The sequence below is a fragment of the Monodon monoceros genome, unplaced genomic scaffold (genome assembly GCF_005190385.1).
Source record: "Monodon monoceros isolate NGI ecotype Baffin Bay Population unplaced genomic scaffold, NGI_Narwhal_1 Super_Scaffold_18, whole genome shotgun sequence".
Classification (NCBI taxonomy): domain Eukaryota; kingdom Metazoa; phylum Chordata; class Mammalia; order Artiodactyla; family Monodontidae; genus Monodon; species Monodon monoceros.
In genome coordinates this window covers 107,128,513-107,147,975 of record NW_021703774.1, presented here as the reverse complement: position 1 = coordinate 107,147,975, position 19,463 = coordinate 107,128,513, and the positions used below count along the sequence as shown (strand labels likewise).

General features: G+C 37.7%; 1 protein-coding gene across 4 annotated transcripts in view; it reads right to left on the bottom strand.

Annotated features, from left to right (window-relative positions):
- Positions 1-2,880: 2,880 nt before the first annotated feature.
- The window catches only part of SSX2IP (SSX family member 2 interacting protein), a 39,807-nt gene continuing 23,224 nt past the window's right edge, over positions 2,881-19,463 (bottom strand). Inside the window, exons 7-14 of one of the 4 annotated variants that reach the window (XM_029231045.1) lie at positions 17,963-18,038; positions 17,704-17,881; positions 14,485-14,635; positions 12,427-12,563; positions 11,902-12,075; positions 8,415-8,529; positions 7,779-7,944; positions 2,881-3,548 (exon numbers count right to left, since the gene is read on the bottom strand). In XM_029231045.1, coding sequence (XP_029086878.1) covers positions 3,374-3,548; positions 7,779-7,944; positions 8,415-8,529; positions 11,902-12,075; positions 12,427-12,563; positions 14,485-14,635; positions 17,704-17,881; positions 17,963-18,038 — 1,172 coding nt within the window. In that variant the 3' untranslated portion in view covers positions 2,881-3,373. The remainder of the gene's footprint in view (positions 3,549-7,778; positions 7,945-8,414; positions 8,530-11,901; positions 12,076-12,426; positions 12,564-14,484; positions 14,636-17,703; positions 17,882-17,962; positions 18,039-19,463) is intronic. The other 3 variants (XM_029231046.1, XM_029231047.1, XM_029231048.1) reach the window with 3 other exon arrangements.

The window sequence follows — 19,463 nt, the reverse complement described above, 5'->3', positions numbered from 1 at the left end:
CATCACCCATTGTTTATGACAATTTAGGTTTATATAGCTGGTCTTCCACTCAACCCAGAGATTCTCAGTGGCAGGGAGCGTGCTTAGTTGTCTTTCCCTCCCCAGTAACTAGAAGGTAGTAATAAGCCCTGACACACAGCAGCTACTTTTATATGCTTATGAAAAGAATGAAAAAAATTAAGGACAAACATAGGGAGAAGTATATTTACTAGACTTCCAAGACCCATACTTAATTTAAATCCAATCTAGAAATAAGAACATGATTTACATCAGGCAACAGGTGTTCAAGACTTTTACAACAGGGCAATCACATAAGGGGTTTGCTAGCTCACAGCATTCTGTGCATACACACTGCAAAACCTCTCCTGGCATTCCGGGCGTTTTAAAACGCTCCACCAGGGCAGGTCAAAACTGGATTCTAGGGCGCTCTCCTTCTCACCATGTACCATGGAATATGTTTCCCCCAAAAAAGTGTTACCACAGGCCTATGAACAAGTCTGGTCAGCAAAGGTACGAAAAATGCAATTCTAAGTAACGACAGTATTTTAATTATACCATGAGGAAAACAATTTGCCATGGATTGTTCCGTGAATCTACACAGTTAATACATTGCTTCTACAAGAAAGTACCTATTTATTAAGTTTAATCTTAATTTTCTGGTAGGATTGTTCTCCTATTAAGTTTCTCATCATAAATTGAAGATACAAAAATTTAAGAGTAGGAAATAAAATCTCTTAAATTTTCTTTGCCACTTTTATGCTTTGAAAATTCAAAATGGATAAAAACAAATAAGGCACAGAATGTTTCAGATCTGCATCCTGATAAAGAAGAAGACACTGAAAATGGTCAGGAAGACTTTCAAGCAAAAGTGAACATGGTTCTCTCTCACCTCATCTTGGCTAAATGCAAGACTGCAGCACGGCTGCATTACTAGTAAACTGCAAACACCTAGAGAGGGAAGGCGAATAAAATCTAGGAGTTTTATGTGTGGAGTCAGGATTTATCCAGCATGGAAACCGTTTCAACATTCTAGGAAGTTTAGCGTGACTAGGAATCGTCATTGGAGCTGGAATGTAAAGCAGACTCCACGCTGTTAAGTAAAACATACAACTACTGGCAGATCTTTTATCAAAAGCACAATGATCCTGGCTTTCATTTTACTGTTTCTTTCACACCTTAGATTTCAAAGTAAGTCTCAAGGGAATTTCTCTCTCCAATATGAGAATTCAACCAACTTTAAAATGAAAAAAAACAAAAAACTGATGCTGCTTTGGAGAAATTCATCATTGTGGAATGCAATATTCCTAAAATAAGAGATTACTCTGAAAATTAGAACACTGTTTCTAGCCAAGTATATCATGGAAAGCCCTGAAAAAAAACCCCCAATTCTTGACAAATGTATCACTGCCTATTTAGAAAATTTGATTGCTTTTCTTCGATCACGTTATTGCTCAATAGCAAAAGAACGATATCACAGCTGTTTCTTCCTTTGGAGTATGGTACTACTTCTGAAATTCTGCATCATTTCTAATATTTTTAAATGGTAAAAAAGGGGCATGCACCAAGCTGAATGCGGTGACTAATTTGCTTTTGCTCAAGAGCCAGCTTTTTGAGACTATAAATGTGGTACTACTTTCTCATGAGCACTTTCACTAATGTCTTACAAGATACTCAATAATATGCTATTAACCCTGAAAAAATGGCTGCTGCTACGCGACTCCAAAGTTATATATATAGTGAGTGAGTGGATGACAAAAGTACTTTCTTTTTTTTTTTTTTTTTTTTTTTTTTTTGTGTTTCCTGGCCCCTTGCTGGCTTAGTCGTCTCCGGAGCACGGGCTCCGGACACGCAGGCTCAGCGGCCATGGCTCACGGGCCCAGCCGTGCCGCGGCATGTGGGATCTTCCCGGACCGGGGCACGAACCCGTGTCCCCTGCATCGGCAGGCGGACTCTCAACCACTGCGCCACCAGGGGAGCCCGACAAAAGTACTTTTTAACATGACAAACTTAAACTGAACAGCCACAACCAGGTGAGTGAATACAAATGGTTAAACTGCTAGAAAATGGGAAGGCAGATGGGCCTAAGCTACAATACCTATAGCAAGGACTGGATATGTGTAGGCTTCTACATGCAGAGACAAATAGAGTTAGGTACTTAAAGCTTTCTGATGAAAATTCTAGGAAAGTGCTTGGGCCCACACTTACATTATTCTTACTATCAATAATAATAACAATAACAACCATGAAGAATCATGCAATCAGTCCTGAAAGTGAAATGACAAGTTTGTCCAGAGTACCATATCTGGACTATAAAATCTGATGCTTTTATGTTATCAGATTTCCTTATCAGTAAATATCTCATTGAAAAAATTATTAAAGAATTATTGGCAACTGTACAAAGCCTTTGCTGGTATAGGTGTTACGGTATGGGTACCCATCTGGTAGAGAAAATATCACCATCCAAACATCTTAAATATCTTAATAGCTTCTATCATCCAAATATCCTAAGCCAATATTCTTAAATGGTTTCATCCAAAGGTACTCTTGTCTCGCCTCTATTACGCTAAAATCAATAAGCCTTTGAAAAGTTGTAGTATCCTGCATATTAAAAGAACCTAATGCTGTAGAAATCTCCAAAATGTAACATTAGTAATGTTAATGATCTAAAGAACCTGGCTTCATGGAATACCTTTTCAGTATTTATTGCTCAGATGGGTTCAAAAAATTCTTAAACATAAGGTGGCAATGGCTCTAATACATCTGTAAACAGAATATCACTAATAAAAATTTTATTGGCATGAAATACTATAATTATGGATGTGTAAAATCTTTAAATCTTAAAGCCTCTTAACATAATCATGTATATCTATGTACAAAACATACATAAATTTCACTTTATTTAAAACATATGAAAGAGGGTATTTCAAATCACACTAAACATAATAAATATATAACTTGCTTTGTTAAAAAGCTACAGTATACATTCAAGGAAAGGCTAAACTTCCAATGCCAACTATATATGAGACAAAATTAAACATTTACAATAACCAGTTTCCTAAAAGTGCTATTTTTAATACCTATAAGAGGAAACTCATTCTAGTGCTTTGTTTGCATCCAAACGTTTATACATTCCTTTATTCACAGAACCAGGTGCTTCTGTTACTAAAAATACATATCCAAAGCTTTTATATCCTTTTAAATAGATTTAACATTTTAGCTCTTTGGGGGAGGAACAGGGAAGTCCAAACAAACAACACAGACCATTTTAAATTATTAGAGATGATTGACTTTATAACACACCCTGTTTCAACTCAGATGTGAAATTTGATGAACATGTTAATGAAAAAAAAAAAAAAAATCCCAGTTCACATGTCTAAGGTAAGTCATCCTTCTCTATGTGAGCATCCGCGTGGGTCGAGGAGCATCCACTACAGCAACCTTCCTGTGAATCAGGCCTTGATGCCACGCTCCACTTCTGATTTGTACATTCTCTTCCAACCTGATTTGGCTTAGATTCTTCAGGGGCTGTATTTAGCACACTGATTGAACTGTTGGGGAAAGAAAAGGGAGATCTCAATCATCATCTCCTCCTCCTTTCACACCTTAGATATGCCTGAATGTCTAAAATCTGATTACTCCCTTGTCTCATGCTAAGTAAATTTCGAGGACACACTGGTCAAAAACACAGAAGTGTTTCAACATGGTCACTTTTATCTATCCATCTATTTATTTTATCTGTTCAGTCTACTGTGAAGGATGCTACCCAACTAGAGCCTAAGGTAGATAGAGAACATGTGAGTTTTGAAAGCTAACGTTTCCCATACCCCGTCTTTCTGTCACTAGTTTCTAATCTCTTTACAGTTTCCTTCTTCACTCGTCCATTTGTTCATGCATGCTTTCAGCCTCCATCCGTTCACTCATGCATATATTTAATGAGGGCCACAAAGTGGTTAGGAGTCCGGACCCTGAACAGATGGTTGATGTTCATATGCCAGCTGGACCGCTTACTACGTCACTTCTGGCAAGTTAACCCTCCCTGTTCTTCAGCTTCCTCAGCTGTAAAATGGAAATAATAATAGAACCTACACCTCACAGGGTTGGGGTGGGAACCAAATGCGTTAACACACACTAAGCACTTAACGATGATGCTCAATTAACTTTAAGTGTCGGACAATAACAATCTAAGTGTCTGAACACAGACACAGTCCCTAGCTTCAGAGATACAGTCCGAGGTATGCTCTGCAACCAGTCTCAAAACAAGGAAATTTAGTTAAATGATTACTTACAAATCATGGGATTGAACCAATGAACAATACATTTTTATCAACTGAATATCTTACGTAATTTTTTTCACAAAACTTCTTTTGCCTAAATGTTCATTTTTTGGTGTGACTTTGGTTAACTAACTCAACCTTATAATGTGGCAATCCTAAAAAAAATTAAGTTGCTTTAATTCTAAAACGCTAAACCAAAAACATAATTGACAATTTTACTTACACTTACTTGCTTAAAAAAAAAAAGGAACTTGCTTATAATTCAGATTCAGAGTCCCTGCTGTCTCAGATGAGATGAGATCAATGATGAACTAAGTTCTCTACGTAACTTAGCACAAGAGGTACTTTGCACGGAATCCAGGCACAGCCCGTATGTAACATTCCACTCTACAGTGAAGGAGCAATGAGGTTGTTGCTGTAGAAATTAGCTACAAATATTCCTAATTATTTTGTCATAATCTTATTACGAACCCAGATCCAAGGTGCTTTAGGAGCAGGAATCCAAATATACCAAATAATTAAAAATTTCAAGAACGATGTCAAGCTGCACAGCTTCTCTCCTGATAACCAGTTACATGACTCTTTTGTTTTACCCTCAGTGGCCAGCATCTGTGAAGAGCTTAATGAAATTTCTTTAAGCTCCAAAATTCTGTTTCTATGCCACTGACATTGTTCAGTGCAGCTCTCGAACACAAGAAACAGAAAAGCATTTTTATAATCCACTTATGTTTACATATATTTTTATTTTTATAGCCTGTTACTGAAGGTTTACAATGGACCAAGTACTGTTTTAAGTGCTTTACATATATTGGTACTGAATCTCACAGTACCCTATGATGTAGGTACTAAATGTTGGACTTTTTATTAAACACAAAACAAAGTCTTCAAGGAATATTTATGTTAAATACTTTATAACTAAAGATAATTATGTAAAAATTTTAAATACATAAAAATAATTGAGGCAACTAAGCTAAGTTCTCTTTTAGGTACAGAATGCATTACAAGCATACTTCATTTTATGGCATTTCAACCTATGGCACTTTGCAGATACTGAATTTTTTTTACAAACGGAGGATTATGGCAACCCTGGGTTGTCAGACTAACGAGCATGTTTTAGTGATAAAGTATTTTTAAGTTAAGGTACGTACATTGTTTTTTCAGACATAGTGCTACTGCACACTTCATAGACTACAGTACAGTGCACACATAACTTTTAAATGCACTGGGAAACCAACAAGTTTGAGTATCTCGCTTTGTTGCGATACTCACTTTATTGCAGCGGTCTGGAACTGAATCTGCAACATCTCCGAGGGCTGCCTGTATTTGTAAATGGTGAGCAGAATGTCTGTCTAAATCTATACACAGAGTTCTGACTGGTCAAATTTGGGGGCTTCAATAACATTCTATGTAAGAACATACCCTGAGCTTATATTATCTTTTGATTGTAAATTAAACAAACTTTAACTTCCCATATTTCACACATCAACCTATTGGCTCTAACTGCAAAACACAGCCTAAATCCAAGCACAGTTCTGTCTTCATGTAATGACCGTAGGGTGCAAATTACCACATCTCTCACCTCAACTCCACTAATGTTTCTTAACTGTCTCTCCTGGCTTGTGCTCCTACAATCTGTTTCTCATATAATAAAATGAAGTAATCTTTTTGTTTGTTTTTGTTTTTGTTTTGTTTTGCCGTACGTGGGCCTCTCACTGTCGTGGCCTCTCCTGTTGCAGAGCACAGGCTCTGGACGCGCAGGCTCAGCGGCCATGGCTCACGGGCCCAGCCGCTCCGCGGCATGTGGGATCTTCCCGGACCTGGGCACGAACCCGCGTCCCCTGCATCGGCAGGCGGACTCTCAACCACTGCGCCACCAGGGAAGCCCAAAATGAAGTAATCTTTTTAAACCTTGGATTTTTAAAAAAATCATTATCTCACTTAAAAGGTCTCCAATGCTTTTCCATTGCCCTTAGAACGATATCCGACTTACAAGTACAGACTAACATAGTTGACAAATGAAATCTCAAGTGCGTGGTGGGAGCACAAGCAGAGTGGGGCTGTATATAAACAATATTAGTTGTGAGTTGGTAACTGCTGAACTTGGGTGATGGGTACACAGGGTCCCTGACCTCATTCCCTCTACCTGTGTATACATCTGAACTTTTACATAATGTCACCTCCCACCCTCACACCTCCTGGTCGTGCTCACTAACTACACTCGCCATCCACAAACACACCCGTGTCCAGCCTCAGGGTTCCTACACTTGCCTGGAGGACTCTTCCCCCAGCTCCTTTTTTTGCCCCCCAGTGTTTACTTAGAGTCCTAATCCTTTTAAAGGCCAACTACAAATGAGAGTGCCTTGTCCTTTTTTAAAACTTCATATTTTTGTTTAAAAATTTATCTATTTCGGGCTTCCCTGGTGGCGCAGTGGTTGAGGGTCCACCTGCCGATGCAGGGGACACAGGTTCGTGCCCCGGTCTGGGAAGATCCCACATGCCGCAGAGCGGCTGGGCCGGTGAGCCATGGCCGCTGAGCCTGCGCGTCCGGAGTCTCTGCTCCGCAACGGGAGAGGCCACAACACTGAGAGGCCCGCATACCGCAAAAAAAAAAAAAAAAAATCTATTTCACAATTCTTGGTCCAAAGGCTAGCTGGTGTCTTCAGCACTTAGCTCCACACCAGTCTCTCTCTCACTACAACAGGCCAACTGCGCTGCAGCCCTGGCTCCTGCTTCCTAAGGCGCCTGGGAAGGCCCTCGTGCCACTGTCTCCTACGTTAGTGAAGAGGAGAGCGATCACCACCACACTCTGCGACATGTCCCTTTGCTCTTTGCTACTCCTCTCTATTTCCCTAGGAAGGTTCTATCTGCTTAGTTCAAAATCAATCCTGGAATAGGCTCTGAGGTAGAGTACTGATATTATACCTTAGAAAATGATGTAACAACTTCAGACAGAGGAAAATACCACAATGCATCAGTTAAAAGCAGTATCTGGCTCTCCTGGGGGTGGGGAGCAACTCTGTCTACCCTGTCATCCTTGGGCACAGATCCTCTTCACCAGTCAAGGGGAGGGGGCTTTTCTCGGGTCTTTGTCCTTCCACACCAATAAAATGGGCACACCACAGGAAACTCTAAAATAGGTACTCTACAGAAACTATCAAAACAATATCCTTCTATTCAATACAATTAAATTATTAAGTAACTCCTGAAATAAGATTGTATTTTAAATTGTATTTTACATGTGAAATAAAAAGAATCACATTATATGACTTAGCTCCCAGAAGACAGGGACCAGAGCTACCTTGTTCACTGCTGTATTCCCAGCACCTAACAGGTGTCTACATAATGGATAGCCAATAAATATTTGTACAATGAATGAGTCAATCTACTCAATTCCTCTCCAGAGTCTCTACTGTTGGTGCTCCCCCTAGACACGCCAACTTTTCCTTTGCAACGCAACTCTAGCACTTTAACAAGTATGTAAGAAGATCACCTATAGACCAGTACCTATATTCAGATACACAGGAACGCGTCTGGCAAAAGTCTGAAGTAGAAGGAGAAGCAGGAAGAGATTTAGTAAGTTTAGACGTGCAAACTGGAGACCCACTAGGTGCACCGTGAGGCTTCTTTTGCCGTGGCCTCGAGTGTACTGTAGGGTTGTCCCAATCAGAACCTGTTTAAAAAAGAAAAAAAAAGGAAGGAAAAAAGGCACTACATATGGAAAAGCATTAAACATAGTGAAGGTAATTAACTAGGGTCCTAGACGAGATTCATTTGCAGTTCTAAGTGAGGTGTGAGAGAACAAATTAAATATCCACTGTAGCCCTTTGAGTCTAGTCTAGGTAATCCGGTGATCTTTGTTATGCACAGTCCACGAACATTTAGAAGGATCTAGTTTAAAAAATATTTCTAGACTGTGAATTTTCAAAACTTGACATTATTACATTCACAACAAAAGTTGCTCTGGGTATGCAAAGTCCTCCTGTCATTTCTATTTTGACTCCAGCAAATAAAATATCAAAGTTAATTTTTAGTTCCAATTAGAGAGTTCTTACTGGTGACTGCTAAAGTTATAGATTAATAATAATCTACAGTACTTTATTTACATGCATTTTCAGATTAAAGAGTTTATGAAGTACTCACTTCCTGAGAAGGCACTGAAAAGTTTCACATTTTCTGAGTTCTGGTGGTCAAAGGTAGTCATATTTAGAAACTGTTGCTTTAACCAACTGGCTCTTTCTTCTTCAAATGCCTTTCTCTACCATCACAAGCAAACCAAAGAAATACCGATCAATACTTCAACGTTCACACAATTGCCATTTCACACGATTTCTCTAGCTATTTGTGTCTGCTCTCTGATTATCTCTATATATTTAGTCAAAGGAATTAACCCTAGAAAACTAAGAAAAATTTCAGTTAAGAAAATTACGTTTAAAAAATAAAAATTCACCTGTGTCTCCTGACAAGCCAACTACTATTTTCACATCAATTCTGAATAAATTCAAGTGTATAACACAAAATGATAAGCATGTTAGCATAACTTTAAACATATGGAATATGAGCATAACTTTTGAACACACAAAACATGGTAAATATAAGATTACAAATGACAGAAAAATTGACATTTACCCCACTGTAAACTAATCACTTGAAAAACAAAAAGAGATATGACTTCATCAAGCACTGATCTCATCCTCCAACCATCTCCCAGTACTAGCAGCTTTCGGGCCTATGTCAAACCTCCTCCTCCTGAATAGCTAATTAGCAATCCTGAATTCTCCCTCTCCCCTCGGGTCTCTCATACTTCCTTCCCATCCTTCACTGGCCCCACTGTCCTCAGTGACCAGAGGCAGACAGAGTCTCAGGCAGAGAATGGGGAGTGGTAATGCAAAGCAGCAAGAGTATCTCTTGGAGTAGCATCAGGGGTGGTGGGGGGATATGGGCTCAGAAACACAGGTGAGCCCATAAGACAGGAGGAAATGCTGGTGCAAACTGTTTTTGCCTCCTGAGGAAGATAGCTATTGATGACACAGGCTTTTGTAATTACAGAGGAAGGTCATGTCAGCTACTTAAGATAACGTATAGTCTTTCATTCATAAATATTAATACAAAATCATGGATCACCAGACATCTGAAGAAAACTAACAGCATAAAAGAAACACGGCCAGGATAAATAAAGAGAACTGGCCAAGGGAAACAGTTCAAGATAAACTTTTTTTTCAAACAACAAAAATTATCAGATTTATATCTGTAAAATATAATGGTATACCCCCAAAAAAGCAGAAAATAAGGACACTAGAAAACTTAAAAGATAAATTCTGAAACAAAAACTCAGTGGATGAAGTGAATAATAAAACTGACCTTTGCTGAATACCAGGTTGGTGATGCCCAAGATAAGAGTGAGAAAATATTCCTGAATTCAGGACATAAAGTCAATCTATAGATGTAGTCAGAAGGCAAAACATTTGTCTAACAGAAGTTCCAGAATGCAAGAGAAGAAGGAAAAAATACAGAATTGAAGAAAATATCCCTAAGCTGAAGAAATATAGTGTCTTCAGGCCGAAAGGAGCTACCCAGACTTTTCCTGGTAAAATTGCAGAACTCTTAAGAACATAAAATTCCAAAAGCTTCCAGAGAGGGGGAAAAACAAAACACAGGTATCTACAAAGTAATACAGGCTATATAACAGCCAGGCTTCTCGTGAGCAAAACAAAACACTGGAAGAAATGGAATAACTCCAAAGTTGTGAGGGGAAAAGTTGGAAAACTAAATTCTATATCCAGCCAAACCAATCAAGTAAGAATGTATTTTTCGGATATTCCAGAATTCAGAATATTTTTCACTCACACGCTACTTATGAGAAAATGACTCAAGAAAGTAATACAGCAAATTGGAAAAGGAACCGAAGAAAGAGACTATACATGAGATATAAGTTGAATCTGATGCAGGAAATCATAAAGGAAGCTACAAAGAAAGCCAAAGTATTTACTACATAGTGATACATGGAAGATTTTCCTCCATGTGGCAAAATCTTAATAACAGAATATTTTTTATGTGTCCAAAAAAATTACTTGGCTATAGAATGAATAACATTTACATAATCACTACGTTACCAACGTTCTGTCTGGTTTTTAATTCTTAAGTCTCCATCTTAGACAAAGTACTTACACCTGAATTGTATTAAAAGGCGGAATATAAACGTGATAATCCTTGACAATGAAAACTAATATCACAGACAAAACCTGGGGAGCCGAAGGGTAAGAGCAGTGCAACAAGGGATAAACCTGTACTGTCTGAAGTTGAGCAAACCTGAAATGGAAGCATTAAACAAATTTACTTAAAGCAAGAAAGTCAACCAGGAGAAATAATTCTTTAAAAAGTAGCTTCAAAAAGGAAAAAAAAAATTATGAAGAAATCATATGTAAATGAGAAAGTGTAGATGGGAGGTATGATAAAGACACTAAACTCCTTATCTTTCATAGTGGGGGATCGATAGGCTTATATCGATCAAAATAGTACTTCTGGGAAGGTTGAACTTTATTTCAAGTTAAAATAGTACTTCCCAGAAGAATCACAAACTTTTAACAGTGGTTACTTCTGAGGGATGAAACTGGCAATAAGAATGGAGGATACTGTCTTAACTTGTAGCTTTTTGTATGGATTGAATTTCTTTTTTTAAACCATTTTCAGACATTACTTCTCTAATTTTTGAAAAGGAAATATGTAGGTAATACACTGCTAAATAAAAAAGCGACCTGTCGAAGTGTATACACACACAGTTCAAACTGTTAACTGTTAATGCATTCATCCCTGGGTAAGGGGATGGAGAGAGAGAGAACTTTATTTTTGCTGTATTCTACCCCTAACCCCCTTTTTTAAAAACAAAAGACATGTTCTTGGTTGCACTCTCTTCTGACTCTACACCTACTGACAGTGGAGACATGACAGATGCCCAAAAGAAACCTCTTGTGTGAAGCTAAACCCTTAACAGTAGAAAGCCACCCAACGGACTTTCCTGGCAGCGCAGCGGTTAAGAATCCGCCTGCCAATGCAGGGGACACGGGTTCGATCCCTGGTCCAGAAGGATCCCACACGCCGCAGAGCAACTCAGCCCGTACACCACAACTACTGAGCCTGTGCTCTAGAGCCCATGAGCCACAACTACTGAGCCCACACACCTCAACTACTGAAGCCTGTGCCCCCAGAGTCCATGCTCTGCAACAAGAGAAGCCACTGCAATGAGAAGCCCATGCACCGCAATGAAGAGTAGCCCCTGCTTACCGCAATTAGAGAAAGCCTGCGTGCAGCAACGTGGACCCAATGCAGCCAAAAAAATAACATAAAACAAAACAAAACAAAACGAAATAAAATAAAGCCACCCAAAAAGGATGATAAATGCTTATAGTTTTTTCAATAAAAATTTTTTTTTTCAATTCCCAAATCTGGTAAAGGCAAAATGATATCCTTCTGTTATAGCTTCCATTTCAAGCTATTTGTGAAATCACTAGTAAAATACTTGAGAAAAAAAATGGATAGCAAAGAAACAAGAAAAAGCGGAACTTAGATGCGTTCTACTGACCTCTCCAGGACCTTCAAACGCTCTACAAGGAAAGCCAATTGCTTAAAATACCTCCAATCCTAGGCGAATAGCTGCTTCTGTAAAGCTTCGTCTTTCTTTCTCGAAATTCTTCTTTTGCTCCTTAAATAGGGACCATTCTTCTTTGAGGCGTTCCTTCTCTTCCAACAAGTAGCAGTCTCGGAGCAGTGAAGTGGTGTCATCATCACACGCGGTAGCAAGCTGCTGCTATTAGATTTCAAAACACAGTAAGTTCCAGAGGGTCCCTGCAACACTCCAACAAGTTGAAATGAACACAAGGGAAAAGCAGGTCAAACTTCAGGGGAAGGAGAGAAATGATAAAGAATCAGAAAGTCAACTGAAATGAGGAGTCTCATTTCCCAAATGCTTCTAACTGGCAAAGCCCCTACTAAGGAGTGCTACGGGGTCTATCTCCGGGCAAGTACAGAACTTAGTTTAGACTGAAAAATGTCAAATACTACAGCTCTTATGAAATAAAGGAGTAAAAATATAGTAAGATTAAGTAAAATTCTGACCCTTCACAGGGGAGACCAGCTTTAAAAGGTGCCTCGCATTTACCTGTAAAAGTTGCTGCTGAGTTTTAATCATTTCTTTACACTGTTGAATTTCTAACTCAAGTTTTTCAGTTTCTTGTTCATGGTCTTGACGTGAGATTACATCTTCATCATTAAAACCTTCTAGGTGTACCTTTGAAACTAACACAAAACCAGTAATTTGACATAAACCTTGCAGTCATCATTTTAGTTTATGGTGTTTGGACACATATGTTTAAAAATCAAGGCTCGCAGAACTTTTCCCTTTCTGGAATCTTGTAGGTTTCCTAAAAGGTAGGTATTTCCTTTGCCCTTAAAAAATTCTATAAGCTATAATAAAATAAAACAAAATGTATATTATTTTAACACTAAAAAATTTTAAAAAGCACAAAGCAGCTCTAAGGAGTTCATGGCAACTATAAATTCATGCTATTTCTGGACTAAATGATATCCTTACTTACAGAGCTCTATTGTCAACATTTAATCTGTAATTCATATTTATTCACGATTATGTCCTAATTAAAAATGTACAACCTATATTCACAGAAAAATTAACATTCATAAACTATGTTCTTTTGACACTTCCTCAAAGATCAGTGCAGTGCTACAAATCTTGCTGTTATTAAATTCAACAAATATGAAGTCCGAAAATACTTGCTATTTACTAATAGACAATGATGACTGAAATCAATAAAATCTCATGTAAAGTAATTTTGATACTATAATTTTACTGATTGCTCTTTACTTTTGGAGACAATTAGCACTGAGTTTGTCATTTTTGACCATTTAGAATAAATTTTCTTTAAATAGACTTCATTTACTTAGCAGAAATCTTAATTTTCTTGATTTAAAAGCATGCGAATCTTAACAAATATAAAATAAGGATATATTCATCTATATATATCTATTTACACTATCTATAATGACAAGAAGTGGTATCTAAAATAATAGACTGTTAAGTGAAAAAAGCACAGTGTAGGAAAAAAAACATGTAATATTCAATTTTTGGTTCGTATACACTTAAAATAAATATTTTGCGAGCACACAGGGAAAGGTCTAGAAAGGTATGCACCAAACTATTAGGTGTTACACATAGGGAATAGAGACCTGAATATTCTACTTTATATATTGGGTTGGCCAAAAAGTTCGTTCGGTTTTTTAAGTAAAAATAAAAGACATTTTTTCATTTCCACCAAGAACAATATATTTACTAACCGAACGAACTTTCTGGCCAACCCAATACCTAATTGATATTCTGCATCAGATGTCTATTGTTTTGTTTTTTTTAAAGAATTTTCTTTTTTTTTTTTTAATTAGTTATCTATTTTATACATATCAGCGTATACAGTCAATCCCAATCTCCCAATTCATCCCACCACCATTGTCCGCCCCCTGCTTTCCCCGCTTGGTGTCCATATGTTCGTTCTCTACATCTGTGTCTCTGTGTTTCTGCCTTGCAAACCAGTTCATCTGTACCATTTTTCTAGATTCCACATATATGAGTTAATATACACTATTTTTCTCTTTCTGACTTACTTCACTCTGTATGACAGTCTCTAGGTCCACCCACATGTCTACAAGTGACCCAAGAACTTTACTGAACAAGGTATTCCTTAACCGAACGAACTTTTTGGCCAAACCAACACTTCCTAATTGATACTTTGCAACAAGCGTCTATTATTTTGAAAATAATTTAGAAATGAATTATTAGCAACCTAGGAATAGGCAAGTATCTAGGAATAATAAGCAAAAGGTTCATATTTATACTATATTATGATTAACATTTTCCCGATTTCCATGATACAGTAAGAGACTCAGTTCACTTTATTCAATTGTCTTCTGCACTCAGAGCAGATGGACATATGATGTCCTTTTTTCAGAGACATTCACTCTGAGAGCAAAGCATTTTTTCTCAGTGAGGTTCAAACCGCATGTCTGGAAGTAGGCAGAGTCTTGCTTTTCAAACCACCAGACTGAGCTAAGGACTTCAGTCTGAGCCCGTAACTTGCCTTTCTAGGTGACTGACTGAAGTCAGCTTACTGAGTGTCACAGCTCAATCTACCTGTAGTCAGGCAGCACTTACCTTGGTTATCAAGTTTTTCTACATGACTTTTCAAAATTCTCCACTGTTTTCTGATGCTGTTGGTAAGCTGCTCTCTCACAGTTTCACAGGAAAGGTCCCACGTACTCTCTCTACTCAGTTCCCCAGCATCTTCTTCAATATCAGAGATAACCTGCAAGTGGCCAGAGATGAGAGGGAAAGACCAGAATCTTAAAATGGCTTTAGACACTCAGGCAGTAGTCATCAGACTGGGTCAGAGACACATATCAAAATCATTTCTGTGCTGTATCTGAAGCATAAATGACCCAGTCCTTAACATAAATGTCTTGAGAAAAAGCAATTAATACTGAAGATAGAAATTCCCCAACTCAGGTCTCTTCAAAGCTGAATTTGAAGCCCAACATAGTTAGTGTCAAAAGTGTAAGGAAGAGGAACCTGCCTCATGCTATTAGGTGCTTTCACATGTTAATTAGTCCTCAAATCATGTTACCACGTGCGGAAACTGAAGCTTAGAGAAGCAGACTAACTTTCCTGATGTCACACAGCTCCAGTCCAACTTGCCTCCAATTTTTGGTTGCTTTGACAAATAAACCTGTGAAATAATCTCCAAAGTAAAAGCAACTGTTAATCCTATTTTTCTCATATAATTTTTATTTTATAAAACTGGAGATATTTTTCTCTGTACTCTATTTACATGCATTTTCAGATTAAATCACAGGAAAATGTAGCAACCTTCACTGATATGATCAAATAAAGTTAAAAGCAGGATAAAGAACATAGGGAAGCAATACAAAATGTATTCATAATACATTTAGTCATAATAACCTGCATCTACATAAAATGGTCCTAATTTGTTATTAACAAATTAGGATAGTAGATACATATACTTAACTAATTTGAACAATATATCTTGCTGGGGAAAAAAAAAAAAAAAAAGAAGAGACGCTGAAAAGAAAGAAGGGCTGATTAGACTGTTCCCACATGTACCGATAGATGCAGCAGGAGTGAGGGAGTGACTGAGTCTGAAGAACTGTATCAACAGTCCGAGGTCAGCAATGGGTTGGTAGAGGTCTAGGTCTCCCGGGGGGCGTAGGTGGGGAAAAACCCAGGGTGTGGCTCACTGTGACTCTGGTTCTTGCCAATCAACACTCTGGAGCTACCTGACAGTAATTCTTCCAAGGGGCTACACCTTCTCTGCTATACATTTCAAGGCACACCAGGATGCTACAAATTCATTATTAAAATTAACTGCTGCACATTAATAATTGCCAGATTGAGTGAAACTCTAAAACCACAAAAAAATTAAAAATGCATCTAACGTGAATTTTGGGTATATATTTTGGCTACAATTAAGCAAAATAATAAATGAAAATTTGGATGCTACCTAGGCATTCCAAGGTTATGTCTTACCCTTCTTGCTATAATGGGCCAAAATCTTTCCTTACAAGTAAGGAATGGGTGAATTACTTAAATTTTAAGAGATAATGTATCTCGAAAAAAAGGATCTTTTAAAAAACAGAAAATACACTTAAGATATTATTGTTTCTCCAAACTTCAACACTTGAATTATGAGAAATTATACAGAATACTATCATCTGAAAAAGATCTCCTTGATTTACTACCTACTTTTGCTGACTAAAAGCTGGTAATGAAACATTAGTAAAGGTTGGGTCCAAAACTGAAGAAACCACAGGAGTTACAGAAACTATGCTAACCCTGGCAAGGTATTAGTGAGTGTTAAGAACTGACCCAAAGTGATAGACTTTGAGAGAAAAGGTTAGTTAACTGAATATAAGATATGTCAAGCAGACCCCAAATTGGAGAGTCTAAAAAGAACATTCAGGTTCTTTTTTTAAAGAAGAAAAAAAAAGGAGATGAGCTTATCAGTTGGGCTGATTTGTGAAACCACAAAATAATCCTCAAACATAGGTTAATAAAACATGTTGGGTGACTTACTGGTAATTACTACTCTTCATCAACATTGTTATTTTCAGGTTTTAGTTACTAATGTGAACTTGCTTGAGTCCAGAATTTAAATTTATATGTAAAGAACTAAGTTTAAAAACATTTTCACCATTACATGACTTTTTTTTCTGACCTCTTCATGTTATGCCCTCATCAAATGATTTCCCCAGGCTTTCTACCTCAAAAAACGCCTACTAAGGGCCAATTCAAATGTGACTTCCCCTGTGATGCCTTTCTTGATTGCCATAATTGTTTTATTTTACACACTGTACCACCCTATTATAGCTGTTAATGTGTATAATAATTACTTCTCTATATGCCTGTCTCTCTCAAAAAAGGTTCCTGTGGGATGCAATGGTCTGAATGTTTGTGTTCTCTCAAAATTCTCATGTTGAAATCCTAACCTCCAATGTGATGGCATTCGGAGGTGGGTGATCTTAGGGAAGTGATTAGGTCATGAGGGTGAAGCCCTCATAAATGGGGCCCCAGTGAGCCCTCTCACCTTTTCCCACCGTGTGAGGATGAAAGAAGTCAGCAATCCAACCATGAAAAGGACCCTCACAGACACCAACCCTGCTGGCATCCTGATTGCCTCCAGAATTGCGAGAAATAAATTTTTGTTTGTTTATAAGCCAACCAGTCTATGGTACTTTGCTTTAGCAGCCTGAACTAAGGCAAAGGAAACAGTCAAAATCTTCTCAGCTTTTTCTCTCCAGGGACTAGAACACATAATGAACATTCAATAAATTTATGGACTAAGTGATTCTTTGGTTCCCAAAGTTAATAAAAGTTTCACTCTCTGAAAAGTAGAGCCTGCTAAAGTTACTCAACATTTAAGCTACTTAAAGGATATTTGGCACAGTGGTTAAAAGCATGAGCTCTGGAGTGAGACAGACTTGGATTCAAATCCTAGTTCTGTCATGCGTGATACTGAGATAGCTTTTGTGCCTCAATTTCCTCACCTATAAAATAGGGATAGTCATAGTACCCAAAGCATCAATTATTATAAGACTAAAATGAGACAATGCTTATAAAGTGCTTTTCATGGTGCTTGGCACAGATTAAGTCCCCAGAAAATCACCTCCATCATTTCCTAGGGCATGTCTGGAAACTTACAGGGACATTTTTTTGGTTGTCAGAGTGACTGGGGGTAGCACAGCAGTGAGCGTCCTGCGCAAAATATCAACAGCGTCCCCACTGAGAATCCCTATCTACTGTTTTAATTGTTCTAATCAGCGATCTGAAGACTGTATTAGAGAGGAAAGAGCCACTTACAGTTCCTGTACTATCATCTGCTCTTTCTCTAGGTTTCTGCTTTTGGGGAGAAAGAAGAGAAATCATTTCCTTTTTCATTTGCTGAAGAACCTTCTTAAGTTCAGCATTTTCCATTAGGATTTGTTTCTGACGATATTCATAATCATTCAAGAGAATTTTATACATTTCATCTTCGTTCCTGAGAAAGAAACTGTCAGTATGAAAATGCAGTATAGAAAGGGAAGTCTGATTAAATGTGTCAGTTTCATTCGTGCCTTACCTGGCTTCAGTTTTACCCGTCCTCCAGGAGCCTCTTTTTCCATCGGCTCTCCCCACGTAATTTAAAACTTCCATAGCTACAAACATGAACACACAGAACAAAACCAATTCTTACCACACAAGTTTAAGTGTTTAAAACCCTAACGGTCTACATGCATTAGGGACGTAAGTCAACTGGTATACAAATTAGGATTTAGGCTCAAACAGCCCAGATTTTAAGTTCCAGTTCCATCACTCATAAGCCTGAGATCTTGGCAAGTTACTTAACTGCTAAGCCTGTTTCTTCATCAATCGGGTAGGAATAATGAAAGTATCTATCAAAGAGTTGTGAAGAGTGAAAGAAATGTTAAAGTACTTAACGCAGTAAGCACTTAATAAGTGTTCATTTAATTATCATTATTAATTTTATCATCGGGGCTAGTAAACTATGGCCTGTGGGCAGCTGCCTGATTTTGTAAATAAAGTTTTATTAGAACATAGCCACACCATTTGTTCATCTCTTTTCTATAGCTACTTTTGCACTACAGTGGCAGAGTGACAAAAGACCACAGAACCCACAAACCTCAAAATATTTACTATTTGGATCACTACAGAAAAAGTTTGCCATGCCCTGTATCATGACCACCATCATCCTCATCATCAAAGGAGACAAGGCTCCTGACAGTATTAATGTCTCTTCTGCCCCAGGTAGAGATGAAAGCAGTTGGCATAAGAAGGAAAAAAGATGAGAATAAGTTATTATAATTTTAGAGCTGATAAAAATCATTACAGAACTGTCACTTCCAGTTGGGTCTGGACCAGGAAAAGAGCCAGACGACCATAATATAAGGGCTCCGCTATAGGGTCAAGTATTTAGTAAACTTCGCTGTTACATTTTATACTTCTAGCATTTCATCCTGCTCTTTAATTTTGCTATTCCCTTTATGAATGAACACAAGGTTAACCAATCTTAAAAACCAATAAGTGTCCAAGTTTAAGATTTATAATCTCAGAATACTTTGATTTCTAACCTTGTCTTAACTGCTACTTATCATACTTAAATTTTTCAATAATTTTAAAATAAAATGTTCAAAAAACTGCAACAGCGCTGCTGTACAGAATGACAGTGACACAGTGAACACTGAACTGCTTGCTGGTAACAGGCTTAGCCCACCATGTGACAGCTTGAAACATCTGCTCATCAGCTGTTGTATGCAAGTCCAAGTTCAGAATAATGTATAATGTAGGTTAGATGACAGCCTATAGCCCACTTGGAAACCACTCTTCAATAAATCAATGCACATATTTCCTGTTCCCTGAATCTTGGCAGGCCAGCAACACTTTATCTGTGTAGTTCTACTTTTGTGTGTGTGTAGTTCTATTTTTCTTTTTATTGAATTACAGTTAATTTACAGTGTTGTGCTAGTTTCTACTGTACAGCTAAATGACTCAGTTATTACACATATATACATTCTTCATTTATATTCTTTCCCACTATGGTTTATCCCAGGAGATTGGATATA